Below are 12,853 nucleotides of genomic sequence, written 5' to 3' on the forward strand. Positions count from 1 at the left end.
CCTAGGAGAAGTTCAATAAATGTTTAACAAGTATATAACAAATTATAAATGATAAACTACCTTTTACCAAAAATGTGATTTACTCAGTCAACTAAACCCAAATAATTTCAAGGAGTATATCAAAGAATTATTGCTAAATATATTTTTTTCTTGCTATACACAGTGCTAAGGGCAATCCTGTCAGCTCTGAAGCTCTTGTTTGAGCTGTTTTGTCAAGTCTTTTGTGAAATGATATTCCGAACGGCACAATATGATGTCAACTTGTATTAATTCTTCCCAAAGAGAGGTGTTCAGTATTCAAACTGTGTTTGTACTGGCACAATCTATTTATATTTCAGCTTCATTTCAAAAGGTTTACAAGTATCGCTTCCTTTGAAAGACTGTTGGGTTTTTTTTGCAATTTCTCTTCTAAAACAACCTTTGAAAAGACAATAATATGTCACATAAAGCTTCTTTCAGGGAGGTCATCAAGAAAATAAATATTTCAGGAAACTGAATAAAATGTTATATATCAACATTAAATTTTACTATTTTCATCAAAGATATATTATAAAAAATAAAACTATTCTTTATTGACTAAGAAGATATTTCTCAATGCAGTGAATCCATCGACAGTATTGCATTTGTTTTTATGTGAAACATAATTTATCAATCTGTTTTCAGCTAATAACAACCATATGCATGTTTTTAAAATTATATAATGTCTTTAAAAATTAAAATTATAAAAATGGAGACAAGTGTATCTGAACAATAAACAAATTAAAAAATAAAATTATATAATGTCCTCTAATACTATTGCAGTAATGATTGTATATTAGCAAACACCTAAATGTTTGATTACTGATTGAATTTGATTACTGATTGAATGTGCTGACTGAATTTTATAAGCTACAGTATAGAATAATAAAAGCATTCATTTCAAATTTCTTTATTTGAAACAACAATTTAAATCACTAATCCATTATTCTATCTTCCTAAGAAAACAGGAGAAAGATTTTAAGATTCTAAATCTAGATTTTGATGATTTTGAAATAAATCCTTTGTTTTCCCTGTTTCCCTGCAAATTAATTATAATTTTGAATACATAATTCAGTTGACTGCTGAAGATCATTTTCAAATTTTGTCCTTTCCACCTTTTTTCTGAAGCCGGTTCCTGGTTGGTTCCGTCAATACCAAGGGTTCTTGTATGACGATTGCTGGATAATGCTTGCCTAATAGTTCAACTTCCACTTGTTGTCCTACCTCACTTAGCTCTACAGGGACATATGCAAAAGCCAGGCTCTTCTGGATGCTATAACTGTAGGTTCCAGAGGTCGTGTTGCCAACCACCTGAAAAACAAGACCCAGCAGTCTTCAGCATGTTGGTGACAGCTTTGTGCTTCTCCCCTCCAGATGAAAATACTTAAATTACGGAGTCAATTCAATCTGAAAGTTTTACGATATGCTGTCTGTGGGTATAAAACCAGGAGGAAAGCTTCACTTTTTTGAGAAAATTAATGAAAATTTACAAATTATGAAAAGTAATCCTCAAAGTATATAGGTATATTATTTTGAAGTTTTTCATTTTTGAATAATAACACCTAGTTTCTTAATATTTAGCAGTATTTTGCCCATTTTTATGCCAAGAGATCTAACAGAAGGGAGAATGGAATATTTTCATTTTAAACTTAAAAAAAGTTATCTCCTGTTACCAAACTAGAATGGCAACAGTAAATACATAAGAGAAAAATCTAAAACCCGAATGCAAACCTAATTAACAGTCCCAGGTGGGGTTCAGAACATGGCCTGTTGAAATAGTACTCAATTAAACTATTCATTAATATATAGTCACTGTGAAGTGAACATTCTATATATGACTATAAATAGCAGTTAACAACTCCTGGCAATAGCTAGGCACTTAAGTAAATGTTAACTTTAAATCTTCTAGCCCTACCCTGTGCATTCTAGAGAATTAGTAGAAGCCTGGTTCCCACCCTCCTGAGCTCCCAGCCTCATGGAGAAATTAACAGAGAGATACAAGAAAATATAACATGAAGTCAAGACTGTCAACGTAATTAAACTAGGATTTATGCTACACTTTGAAGGCAGGTGAAATTAAGTGGGTGGAGATAGGGCACGAGACTTTCCAGGATGAGAGAAGACATGGTATTAGGCATGAACAATCCAACCTAAGGAGGATGAAATAGGATAACTTGGGATGGCAAAACAGAAAAATACTAAACAAGGAATCAAATTTAGAAGAGGAAAACAAAAGCTTTATGCTATAAAAATAAAAATTCTATATAACAAGTCTGATTAGAAGATAAGAGGATTGGTGGAAACCAGATCTAAAGGTCTAAAGGAAAGTTTGAAATAGAAGGAAAAGCAGATTAAAATGCATACACACACATACACACACACAGACACACACACACACACAGACATCCAGTTAAAATACCACATTTAAAAACATAAAAGGAAGACAACAAAAGCAAACTATGACTTATGGCCCTACTCGGAATGGCTTCTCCTGGCTACACAACATTGCACTAATCCTTCCAGCCTCACTGTCTGGCACCCCGGGCTGCTCGTAGCTGGTGCCCGAAAACATTCATGGAAGTGCGTCAGTCTGGTGACCGTTCAGCTGCCTTGGCAATGAACCCGCTATACTTTTATGACATTAAATACAGACTCCTATCTCTGTAGCCCCGGTTTTTAATTATCTCATTGAAATCCCAAATCAGAAGCTTTTCCTATCATTTCCGAACTTGTTAGGTGAGAACTGGTTGATTAAAAAAATAAATAAATGCATTCATTAGTAAAGCCTTTTCTCTTGCAGAATATTAACTGCCAAAGTACTGCTGAGATAACACACATTTTAATATTGCTTTTCTCCTTTAGATCAGAGCTAAGACAGCAATCTGCGTTAGGGAGGTTGGAGTTTTAATTGCTGCTTTTTGAAAGACTTTCTTAGTAACTTTGGTCTCAACTTCCCAGTGTGTAAAACAGAGACCTGTGTTGGGAGCCCTGACCTGCTTGGGCATCTTTAGAAAACAGGAAGAGGCCTGAGCAAGTCTCTTGGCCAAACCCCCTACTCAGTGGGTCAAAACCCCACAGTCACTCTTCGGAGCCTGTGTACACAATTTCCTCAGGCTTTCCTTGTTCTTAAAATCCCAGCAGCGATTGTCTTATGGTTCTTGCTGTATTAATAAGTTAAAGAAATAGCATATTTTTGTATGAATGCTGTTTTAAAAATATTTACCGAATGTTTTACTTTCTGCTAGATTCCTTTCATTTCTCTTTTAATTTCTCACTAATCTAGGTGTTAGCTGCCCAGAGCATTTTAGAAGCCTGTCCTTTCCTTTTATCCTATTACTAAATATCCAGGGAAACATTTTTTTCCCCAGCATAAATTTTATATTGTTTCTACCTTAAAATCTTCCAGACTCAATTAAATCCATTGCTTCTTTTTGCCTAGTGAATAACAAGAACAACCTGCCTGGTAGATACTCATTCTCATATTCTTTGTGAAATCAAACATTGGTCTTCTTTCTACAAATGTAAACAAGCCTCATTTATTTTTAGCTTTTTCTTGTTCTTCTCTTATGAGACTTAAAGATGCCTCTAAGTGACTTAGAAAAGATAAAATGACTTAGAAAAGATAACTTGGTAAATGGCCTTTGAAAGTGGTCACATAATTTAAATTGGATGATATATTATTGTTTCTTTGGTTGTCCTTGGGTGTTTTAGTTTATGAATAATTAAAAAGAACACTTTCTAAATTCACCAAACTTCCTTTATTCATGAACTTCTTCAACACCTACTTACCAGCAAAGCTACTTTTAAAACTAATGAAACTCTTTCCCATTCCCACCTTTGTGCCTTGAGTAAAAAAAAAAAAAAAAAAAGCTTCTTTAAAATTATAACCTCCCTCTCCAGCACCACCCACGTCCCAATGGACTTTTCCCCAGGGCACTACTCACTCTTGACTGCCGTTTATGTTACGTATTATGTTCATGGTCAGCTCTCCTTTCCCTGGAGTCTAAACTCCTCAGGGACAGAGATTCTTGCCTATTTTGTTCACTGAAGCATCCCTAGTGCTTAGAATGTTGCTGGCACAGAGTAAATACATAAAAACTTGTTGATTGCATGAGTACAATTCTGGCACTGGAAATATTTGCAAGAATGCAATGCCAAATACCAAAGGCAGTACAACTGCAAACAAAATCAGGAAATAAAAAGCAAAAACTGTATCATATTATTCTAGAGCATAAAGAGGATCAAAGAGGGTTGTCCACATGATAAAACGATGACCCTAATAAGCACCAAACAGCAGACAAGCTGGTATCTGGAAATTTAAGAGAGATATTATTAATAAGGGACCCTATAAGTAGGTTAACCTCTCTGTAAGCAGATGGCATACACTAGGAAAGATGAACAATACAGCATGTAAACTCGGGGCACAGACATGGCAAAGGAAAATTCAAACATGGACCTTGGGTTTCCAGGGTTTCCACTCCTAGCTTTGAGACATAACTAAGATATAACATTGTGTGACTATAAGGTACAGATGTCCAGGCTTTTTAACTTTAACCTGGGTATCATCATAGTTAAGATGGTAAGAATCTGTCAGCTCATCCTGGTTGGCGTGGGGTTGCATACAGAATATTGTAGCGTAATCCATCATTCCATGGCCCAGTAAAACAGAAAGCTGGTGGAATGATGGGTGTGCACTATATTATTAAGACTGAGAAAGCTGGATGAAATAGAGTGAAAATGTAAAACAAAAGAAAGATGACGTGGGAGAAATATGGTCACCAGGAAAAAATTAATTAGAGGTGGAAAGAACCTTAGACATTATCTTTGCCAATGGCTCCATTTTATAGAGACCTAGAGAGGCTAAGCTCAGGTCAGATAGTTTGTGGCAGAAGTGGTTATCAGCAGAAATTGTGGGCAAATTTGAAATCGGAGGAAGAACCTATTAAGAAAAGAGGGCTGAACCAGAGGTTTAGAACAGAAAGAGGAAGGGGAAACAGTGAGTTAAGAGTAGGAATGCTTCAAACGCAAGAAAAAGACAGCACAATTATAGGTGAGGCGCTTAAGAAAGAGCTTGAGATCTGAGAAAAGTACGTTGGCTTCACTGTGTCTAATGACACCCATCTGCTGCTCAGATGTACAAGAACTGTGGGTATATAACTATACCTGAGTCAAAACTCAGCTCCATCGGTCAGAGCTGTGCAACCTCAAGTAACTTGCCTCACTTCTCTGAGCCTCAAAGCCTCATCAAAATGATCAGCCTTATTAAAATGAAGATGACCACACATATCTGGGAGGGGTGTGGTAAAATCAGATTAGAGAGTACATAAAGGACATCCAGCACACAGTAGGAATTGGGTAGATGTTAGTTCTATGTCCAGCTGACCCATGCCTCAGCCCAAATGGCCATTTCTTTAGTACTCCAAAGGCTGGTATTTGATCTCACTGGCTTTATGCACCTCCAGTGCTCTTTTTTTGTCACTGAAGAAATAGGGAAATGGAAACAAATATAAAGTAGATTTCAGTGCCTGAGTAAAAACCCAGGCATGGGGTATGTGAGTCATGGGGTATTGACCGTGCAGACGCTGTTCCATGTGAACCAACTGTCAGGTGAACGTCCTCTGCCTGCCCCCTGGTCTAAGCTGAGAGCCCTGCACCTGCCTGATAACACCAGCCAAAATGCAGCAACAACTTGAGTTGCACAGCACTCTGGGTTTTACCAATAGTCATGAAAAGTGGGGGAAATAAAGTCTATCAGTGAGTTACCTGGTTTACTGAATACCAAAAGAGAAAAGGAAATGTACCATTCCAAGGTGAGAAGAAGGCAATTTTACTCTTCCTGAAGAACAAAGTGGTTTCTCTTTTCACTTTATTTTCTAAGGTTCTACCCTTTATTGTCATAGATATTTTCATTTGGAAATTTTTTCCTGCTAATGTGCTAAGGTTAGAATTGCCTTCTTCTGAAAGAAGCTGTCAGTAGCCAAATTCTTTATAAAATCCATCTCTTGCATTCACAGGTATAGATGTGGTGAGCAAATAGATGATTTTACTCTCTAAATCCTACCTTCCTCATTGTCAAACGTCTTTCAAGTTCTTGGGTTTATTTTCTTTAATCAAAACATATGAAATTTATGTTTTCAAAAATGCATAACCTTTTGTTTTCCTTTTAGTTAATTGATTTCTGTTTCTTGAATGTCAGCTCAGAAATCAAAAGTACGTCAACCCACAAGGAGATAAATAAAGAGCAAAACCTCTAAAAGGAAACAGAGACAAGGAGAGTTTCTGTTGCAGAAAAGCCACAGGGGCCCCCAGCCAGGAGGTCCTCAGCACTCACCTTGCCATTGTACCAGATGCTCTCATTTCCCTCCGGATCGACATCGTCCGTTGCCAAGGTGAGGCAGACCAGTCTCCGTTTCAGCCCCTTGGCTTTAATCTGTTTCAGTGCTTGCTTTCCTATAAAGTCCGCTGGCTGCGGGAATCCAAGATAATGATGATGAATGAATGCTCAAATGCTGTGACAAGGTTAGAGATGCAAGCATTTAAATTTGTCTTTGCTATTTTCTCGCCAATTACACATTCAATAAAAGTACAGATTGGATCAAACGTCTAGACAAATATTTCTTAGTCCTTGAATGACAATATCATCCACCTATTTCTGAATAGGTTAGACTTAAGGGTAATAACTTGTGATAACAATTCTACCAGAACTACTTAGGCAGAAAAACATAAGGAATTATATGGCCATGGTGGATTATGAAAGTGACCCTTGGATCTAATGGTTCTAGGCAGTGGTCCTGGCTGGTGGTAAGCCAAGCACTACTCCATTTCTACCTATAGTAAGCCTTTTAGAAGGAGGAAATGGACTTTTTGAAATATGATTCGAAAAACCACCCCAAAATGCCTCACGTCTTTTTTTCCTCCTTCAGAATAATGGTCCGGGGAATGTATTAACCTATTGAGTTGCACTCATTAGTTCCTTCAGGAGATGTATTGAGGCCCTGCGTGAGGTGCCACGCTGGCCCTGTGTGGGTTAAAGCTTGTCAGACACGGACATTTTGATCCAAGAGCTTATTCTCTAACGTCGCACATTTCAACCTCTTTTCCCTTCCGTCCATGCAACACATGACAGATGACATTCCTGTTCCTGATACACCCCTCTGGGCACACTCAGGGTTATTCCCAGAGCAAGACAACTGAGTGAGAGTGACATTGTTACGGGGTAACCTTGAATCCATTCTTACGCGTGGGAAAAAAAGGAGGAATGGAGGAATCATGCAAACTTCAGGACTTTCACATTTATTAATAGCACCTTACGACGAACAGGTGAACAATAACGCATCAGTGGAGATACGTAGTAAATAAAGAAGATACAATTCTATCCAACCAGAACGCCAGGGAAGTGTGAGACACTAGTCAGGGGCTAAGCGCAGGAAGAGTTAAAATGACGGCACGCTGGGGGAAGCTGTCTGCACAGGAGTGTGCTCCAACAAGCATCTCCCATCTTATGGGGGGAGAGGGGAATTTGTGGTATACAAACCACATCTCTGTGAATGAGATTTAATTAGAGTTACAATGTGGAAAATTAAATTCTCAAAACAGTCCTCATATCAAGACTAACTACTCTCTAAAAGAAAAGGAACAACAACTTTAATTTCTTCATTGGCCAAAAAAAGGACAAATATTTCATGCCAAAAAATGTCCTCTGCTACCAACATTTAGGATTTATACAGCTCTTCCTGCACACACAGCATTTTGGATTGGTGCAGTAAGTCCCCTTAACCTCTTGGTTAAGTAGCAAGAGGGGTCCTCACATGCCCTCTGCCTGAGTTCCCCAGTTCACTCCTTTACTAAGTCAGAGCTTTTAGGATAGTCTCACAATGAAATGCGATTTCCATGGATACTGCAACTTTAAACTGCTGACCTGCACAGGAATCTAAAGAAAGTTTCCATTGGCCTAGGTTAAAATAATTGGAGAATGAAAGTCCAATTCTTTCCCATTTCCCAGTTTGATCCAGATGGTAAGAACTAACTATGAAGCCTTATTATGAAGCCAGATAAAAATTCAAAGAAGGCTAAACCCCATGTTACTTAAGACAGAACTACTAGGACAAAGAGGACAAAACAAACCCACAGGAAGAGTGTGATTCATGTCAGTTCACATGTAGGAAAAATCCATGATAACAAGAGTCATAAACCAAAGTTCATTATGGTTAAAACATGGATACATGAATATAGAAAGAACTCTATAACAATAGCAACAATTTTTTTGCTATCTTTTTAAGAGAAGACTTACATTATGGATAAATAATGACAAGGGGTGCTTTCTAGAGCTCCTGTCTGGTCTCTCACCGTTTATCATGTGGGGAAGCACTTAAAACAACATCGAGAGGCCAGTGCACACTGCGCAGTGTGGTCTGTGGGTGCCAGGAGGTCCTCAATACTTTATCTCCTGTTGTGAAATCTGAATCTTTACTGTTAGAGATTCACTTAGATCTTGAAGGCTTTGGGTCTTCCTGAGTCCCTATTAAAGAATTCTCTTTCAGTTATTTACTCAACTGTTATTAGTCCCCTGCTGTGTATCATATACTGTGTTAGGCATGAGGTATCCAGAGCTAAATAGATCATGGCCTCACAGCTTCTGGGAGGCTGCTGAGGAGATGTGACCTCTTCCCTCTGTGCCACGACATGCCCAGCCTTGAAATTATTCTATCTCCTCGATATTTTAACACAGCAGAGGAAAGGAGAATAATTTGAGATTACTGCAACTTGGAAGAACAGGACACACGGTAGCATAAACATCAGCTATACCAATTTGAAACATGATTCAATGTTGGTTCTGTTTGTTCAGTGAGAGTGTAAAAGTCACAACATTTTGTACATTCAAAGCAAGGATGTCTACCGCGTGGAGGCAGGAACGCACACAAACCGATGCTATGACAGGGGTCTGTACAAGTGGGGGCTCCAGGAGGAGTACGGTCAGCTCCCCCTGGGGTGGGGGAGCGCGGCTGCGGTCGCATCCTGTCCGCAACAACTGGTAGCGGAAGTAGCTTGAACTGAATTGTTAAAGATGAGCTTTCCTCATAACTACTGAAGCCTTAACTGCGTAGCCTTTTCCAGAAGTTCTTGCATTTACATTATAATTTGATCTCTGCAAGAACCCACAGATGGTGGATTTGGGGTCTAAAACAAGGGAGTGAACTTGGCCGAAGAAATAAAAAAACTGGCTTGAATGAGCAGTTTGCTCTCAGGAGCCCCAGGTCTGTTATCTTCATCTTCTGTGAGGGGCTTCCAGCGAGCGGCGCACGCCAATATCAGCTATACCTTTGGACAGGCTGTGGCGAAAGAGGATCACAACGAGAGCTTTCAGAAATGGGTCCTTTTGGGGGTGCTGGATGAGAGCTATTGGGGCTGGTGCCAGGGGCCTGAAGGAATATGATGTGCTGGAAGGGGGGCCTAACTTAACCTTTGCCAAATTTACAACCTCACCGACGTTTAAGCAGAGACATAAGGTATCAGCTAATCACAAGAAATAGGGACAGGAGGGGCTGCGGGGGACAATCTCAGGGCTCTTCCCTTAGAAGAGAAAAATTAAAGTAATGAATTTGGTAAAGAAAAAAAAAGAAACAATGTTTAAATAACATTTACAATGTATCAAGCACTTGCATTGTGCTAGGCACAATGCTGAGGGTTGTACATTCATGAGCTCATCGATCTTCATGACATTCCTATGAGATAAATAACTTTACCCCAGTCTACGGAGGAGAAAGGCCCAGCAAAGGTAAGGCTCGGTTACATGGCAACATAACTTAGCACCCTTAGATTTTATCCATAGGTATTTTTTAATGACTGTACCTGGAGACCGCCATTGGCAGACACAGCTGGTATAAATACTTTAAAAATATTTCTTTTAAATTATTCCTGGGTAGCCTAAACCTATTTGAAATACATTCACTATCCAATAATATTTTTGTATTACATAAAAGGATTTGAAAATACCCTGAAGGCTGTTAATGAAATTTGACATCTATATCTATATATCCCTGAATTAGGAGGTGATCTTGTTAGTAATACTATTCTCAGACATGAATGAAAACAACACTCTAACAAACAACAGAAACTTAATGAAATGTAAGGAACACACACTTGAAACACAGAGAAAAGGTGACACCTGCCGCTCAAGACAATCCTCCCTCCCCGAGATTCCCTTGTGCCTGACTCGGGAAGATTTAAAGTGGAGCAAGGGCACTTCATTCTCGTTTGACTTGGCTTTCCTCCCAAGATTGTAGATTTTGCTGCATTACATAGTTATTAATTATAAATGGGAGAGGGAAATATGACTAAAAGTAAGTGCTGTGATTAAAGCTGGTACTTTCAAGATCACCTGAGAACAGAAATCATTTCTTTAATGAGTCACTGCCAAATTAACTATATAAATAGCTATTCATGTCTTTGAGAAATGTAAATTTCTGGGGCACTGAGACTATAGCTTAAAAATAGTCTGGCTGATATTTTTTAATTTATTAATTTTAAAGAGCAATAAGAGCTATTAAAACAGCCACCTGTGATACATACTAAATATAACATCCACATAGTTGAAAACATTAAGTAGATTTTAAGTGAAATGCAATTACTCATTTCTTATTAGTTCTTTTAAAACCATACATATTAGCAAAAAGTATATGGAAATGAAATAAATCAGTATATTTTTGGTCCCAATTTTCAGGGCAATGGAGAGTTCTCAGATGTAGCTGAAGTCAAATTCATTAGTAGAACCTCAGTTCTCGAATTTAATTTATTCCAGAAAACTGTTCAAGAAGAGATTTGTTCAAAACTGAATCTCCTTGGTTTGTCACTTGAGAGACAAGTGACTGATCATATAGGTATCAGCACAAAAGTGTTGTCCAGTAGAGCATCAAGACTCAGGGTTTTGTTAGATGACTAAGACATATATCCCTTGAACAACTTGATTGAGAACCAAATTGTTCAAGAACTGAGGTTTGACTGTAGTAACAGAAAGAAGGTTCTCATACAGAGAAAGTCAGGTTTTTACACACCAGGAGAGGAATTACAAAAACCTAAGTTTTGGTCCTTATTTGTTTCTTATATTTGGAGTGTATACACATTAGAAAATTCAAGGAAGTCATCAGTTTGATATAATTTTTGGCCCAAATCTTTTTAACCTATATATTCAAAGATTCCAAAGGCCTAAGACAATCACTGTAACATCCTGGCTCCCAAGAAAACACCCGTTAGAAACCAGGCGCAGCACTGGTGGTGGAATTTTGCTCCTACTTTTACAGACAGAAGACAGCTAATGTTTACAGACAGAAGGCTAATGTTAATGAAATTTGCATGACTTTTGCTAGATTCAATGTTAAAGAGAATATTTACTTTTCAGTTTTTGAGTCTAATGATTCAAACAAAAACTGGACACCGGACTTGTGGCTTTGTCTGGTGTGTGTCCATGTTTAACTGCATTAGCAACAATTAGAAGGTAGAGTTTTCACAACAGTTTTCACCTCTCTAGACTGAAGTGAGGAACACTTACCCACTTGGTGTTTTGAGTACAGCACTCAAGTCTAAATGCAAAGTAAATAATTATTAAAGAAAATTAGAAAAACATGAAGAAATGAAGTCTCACCAGAGACCCAAGATCTTTCTTGCTGGGGTCTTCAAAAAGCTGAAAGGATTTTTTTCTACAGCTCTTGCTTTCATGCCTAAAAGGTTTTAGAGTCAATTCAGTAAGATGCAAGGTAACTAACATTTATAAAGGTACCAAATGTTCTATATCTCATCGAATATTTATAACAAACTTATGAGGTGGATAGTTTCTTCATTTTGGACATGAAGAAACTGAAGTGCTTATAGGTTAAGGAACTTGTTTAGTTTTAGAACCAGTATGTGGCAGAGCTATGATTCAAACCCTTCAACAAATATTTACTAAGCCCCTAGTAATTATCAGACAGTTCTAGCCCTAAGGATTCTTGGCCCCTGTCCTCAGAGGGCTCACAGTCTAGCTGAGGAAGCAGCCAGTATTATGGGGTGTGGTAAGTACCTCATTGGTAAGTACAGGGTGCTGTAGAAGAGGCATTCCCAGCACACCCTGGCTTAATTACCACCCATTAGATGAATCATCCAAATCCGTACTTTCAGACCAGAGGTCTCCAAACTCATATGCTCAGCTGCTGCCCGAGACTCTCCACTTGGCTGTCCCCGAGCTCTGCAACCCCACAGGTCCTTCCAAACTCCTCCTCTGCACTGTCTTCACATATAGTCCCTCGTGAGGTCTACCACCCTACCTTCCCTCACTCACACCTCTTTCTTCTCCATCCTATGGCCACTGGCCTTAGTTGTAGCCCGTGAGATCTGTCCACTGGAATTCTTCAATAATTGGGAAAGCGATCCCCCAGTACCAGGCTAATTCCCTTTTACTTTGTTTTCCAACACTAGATTGTCACTTCTTATTCAATATCTTTCAATGTCTTCCCAACGTCTCCAGGATACACTCCAAATTCTTTTTTTTTTTTTTTTTTTTGAGAGAGAGGGAGAGGGGAAGGGAGGGAGAAACAGAGGGAAACATCAATGTGAGAAAGAAACATCATCAGTTGCTGTGAGGGCAGGTCTCAACTGGTGACTGAACTCACAGCCTAGGCATGTGCCCTGACAGGGAACCTAACCAGCAACCTTTCACTTTGTGTGACATTGCTCAACCAACTGAGCCACACTAGTCATGGCGCACTCCAAATTCTTTAGACTGGTAAGTGAGACCCTTCTGCATGAGCCTCCAGCATTTCTGCAACACCCTGTCTTGACATTGCTTTCAACAACATAATACTTG

The 12,853-nt window shown here is 38.6% G+C and overlaps 1 protein-coding gene across 1 annotated transcript in view; it reads right to left on the reverse strand.

The window, feature by feature from the left end:
- Window positions 1-543: 543 nt before the first annotated feature.
- DMGDH (dimethylglycine dehydrogenase) overlaps window positions 544-12,853 on the reverse strand; it is a 54,869-nt gene continuing 42,559 nt past the window's right edge. The window contains exons 15-16 of the mRNA XM_054578520.1: window positions 6,350-6,484; window positions 544-1,329 (exon numbers count right to left, since the gene is read on the reverse strand). Coding sequence (XP_054434495.1) covers window positions 1,114-1,329; window positions 6,350-6,484 — 351 coding nt within the window. The 3' untranslated portion in view covers window positions 544-1,113. The remainder of the gene's footprint in view (window positions 1,330-6,349; window positions 6,485-12,853) is intronic.

Source organism: Pteronotus mesoamericanus, unplaced genomic scaffold (assembly GCF_021234165.1).
Source record: "Pteronotus mesoamericanus isolate MK-2021 breed Mesoamerican mustached bat unplaced genomic scaffold, CSHL_Meso_final contig_50, whole genome shotgun sequence".
Classification (NCBI taxonomy): Eukaryota; Metazoa; Chordata; class Mammalia; order Chiroptera; family Mormoopidae; genus Pteronotus; species Pteronotus mesoamericanus.